Below are 2,261 nucleotides of genomic sequence, written 5' to 3' on the forward strand. Positions count from 1 at the left end.
GATAAATAAATGGATACAACAGCAACAACCAACTCTATATGTCATGACCTCATTAAAACTGTTTTTGGATGAGATGATCAAAGTCCATAATGGACAAAGATACTCCGTCGTAGTTCTACACAATGCAACTTAGTGTGTGATACATTGCAGGATAGTTGACGGTGCTATTTACAACCATGCAGTAACTTAGTGTGTGATACATTGCAGGATAGTTGACGGTGCTATTTACAACCATGCAGTTTGACGATATTTTGAAAGAGTTGGGGGAATTCGGACGATATCAGAAATGGATATATTTCTTAATTTGTCTGGCTTCCATACCGTCAGCTATGGTGAATTTAGGAAACAGTTTTTTAAGTGCATCGGATGACCATTACTGTAGGGTATATGATAACCAAACTTACGACACATCATCACCTTTGACGAACTGTACAATTCCATACACATATAGTGATGATTCCTGGGATATGTGTACACGTTATGATCTGAATATGTCGGGAGGAATCTCACGAGAATTGTGTTATCCAAGGACAGGTACCATAGACTGTGATGATGGGTGGGTATATGACAGATCAACTTATGAAAACACAGTAGTCTTTGAGGTAAGTATAGTAACCATAGTAACCATATCTCAGCATGAGTGTACGATCGTCCATCGATCGATCGATCGATTGATTGATTGATTGATTGATTAACAGATCGAACGTCATTAGGTGAAAAATAGCCTAGGCTATCCATTCATAAAATTGACCTTTCACCTATGCGTATAATAACCGTACATTTGTTATAAACTGCCTTCAACAATGTATGTCGAGATCATGGTACTGTACATTTGAACCAGTCCTATATTAGCACAACGGTCCAATATAACTCCCTTCTTGGGGAGCATGTAATCTATTGCAACGTGTGTAAGGACTTAAAGCATTCACAGCGGTATCTTATATCCTACCAGATTCCAAATGTCACAATTTGGTATGTGTTGAATGGGGCATATTTCGTGGTTCAAATTTTGCCAAGGAATTTAGTTATTCAGAAACAAACGTCTGCGGTAAAGGCTTGAACCAGCAGCCTGCAGATTACAGCCTGCCGAATAAAGGTTCTGAAAAAGATGCAAGTTGAGTTCAGTAAAACTTGATTTTCAGATGGATATAATACTCTGTTTAAATGACCTTTGATTCCATTCTTATCTATAGTAGCAGGACAGTGATGTCGTTAGTAGGATATGCTACACAATAAAGATAACACGGGGTCATTTTGGAAATTGTTTAAAGGTGACCTACATTCAAACAGAATAAAGTCGTCGCGTCCTAAGGGTGAATATTTGACCTTAATATCAAGGGACCAGAATGTACTAATGTGTTAGAAAGAGAAATACATGTAAGTGTGCTGTATATCCCAGAAAGACCGGTGTCCATACATATCTGTTCATATCTTTATAAAGCTATTCAATTTTGAATTCTCAGTGAAAGTGAATTTCCACGAAAATGACTTTTGTGGAGTACGTAATACTTATTTTACATACGTTCCTCTTTTTAATTTCATGGTTATAAAATTATCTAGAAAAAGTAGCGGTGGTAGTGATAGTGTGTGTGTGTGGGGGGGGGGGGGGGTGGGGTGGGGGGTGGGGTGGGGGTGGGGTATCCCACAAGATGAAATTTCCTGTCCTGACATTGTTGATGTATACACAATAATTACCCACAATGCAACAAAATGGCGCCTGAAAAGTAACGTAGTTGTTGCTGTTTTCCGGATCCGGTGTCATGTTATTCCTATTCTCCAAAAAGAACAATAGGTTAGGGTTATGTATTTATACTTTTTGGTTCAAGTGTAGATGTATTTTATGTAATTATATAAGTAAATAGCTAGGGAAGTGAGATAACAGGAGTTAGGAAATAAATTTACTCGGAGTCTGTTGAGATGTACAGTAAAAAAAATAATCTCCTCACCATGTCATTCAAGTAGCGTATTTTTATCTTTTTGTCGATGATTAACTTAATCATTGGGCTTGTGTTCGTCGTGTGGTATCTTTATATAAAATTGGATAACATATGCAGTTTCCATGACAACCTAAAGGTATTAGACCGTCCATTAAAAATGATGCATAAAAAGTCAAATCAAAATAAATTGACTTCAATAGAGGCGACTAAATCAAAAGAGATATATTCCAATATGGATGAACCTGGAATTTCAAGCCACACTTTAATATGCTTGAGTAAAATCCGGATCCATTCCCCGATATTCTCGGTTACCCAGACTCTCGT

General features: G+C 37.4%; 1 protein-coding gene across 1 annotated transcript in view; it reads left to right on the plus strand.

The window, feature by feature from the left end:
- The first annotated feature begins 233 nt into the window (after positions 1–233).
- Positions 234–2,261, plus strand: part of LOC144444873 (organic cation transporter protein-like) — a 10,922-nt gene continuing 8,894 nt past the window's right edge. Inside the window, exon 1 of the mRNA XM_078134423.1 lies at positions 234–602. Coding sequence (XP_077990549.1) covers positions 234–602 — 369 coding nt within the window. The remainder of the gene's footprint in view (positions 603–2,261) is intronic.

Source organism: Glandiceps talaboti, chromosome 13, assembly GCF_964340395.1.
Source record: "Glandiceps talaboti chromosome 13, keGlaTala1.1, whole genome shotgun sequence".
In the NCBI taxonomy this organism is placed as follows: Eukaryota; Metazoa; Hemichordata; class Enteropneusta; family Spengelidae; genus Glandiceps; species Glandiceps talaboti.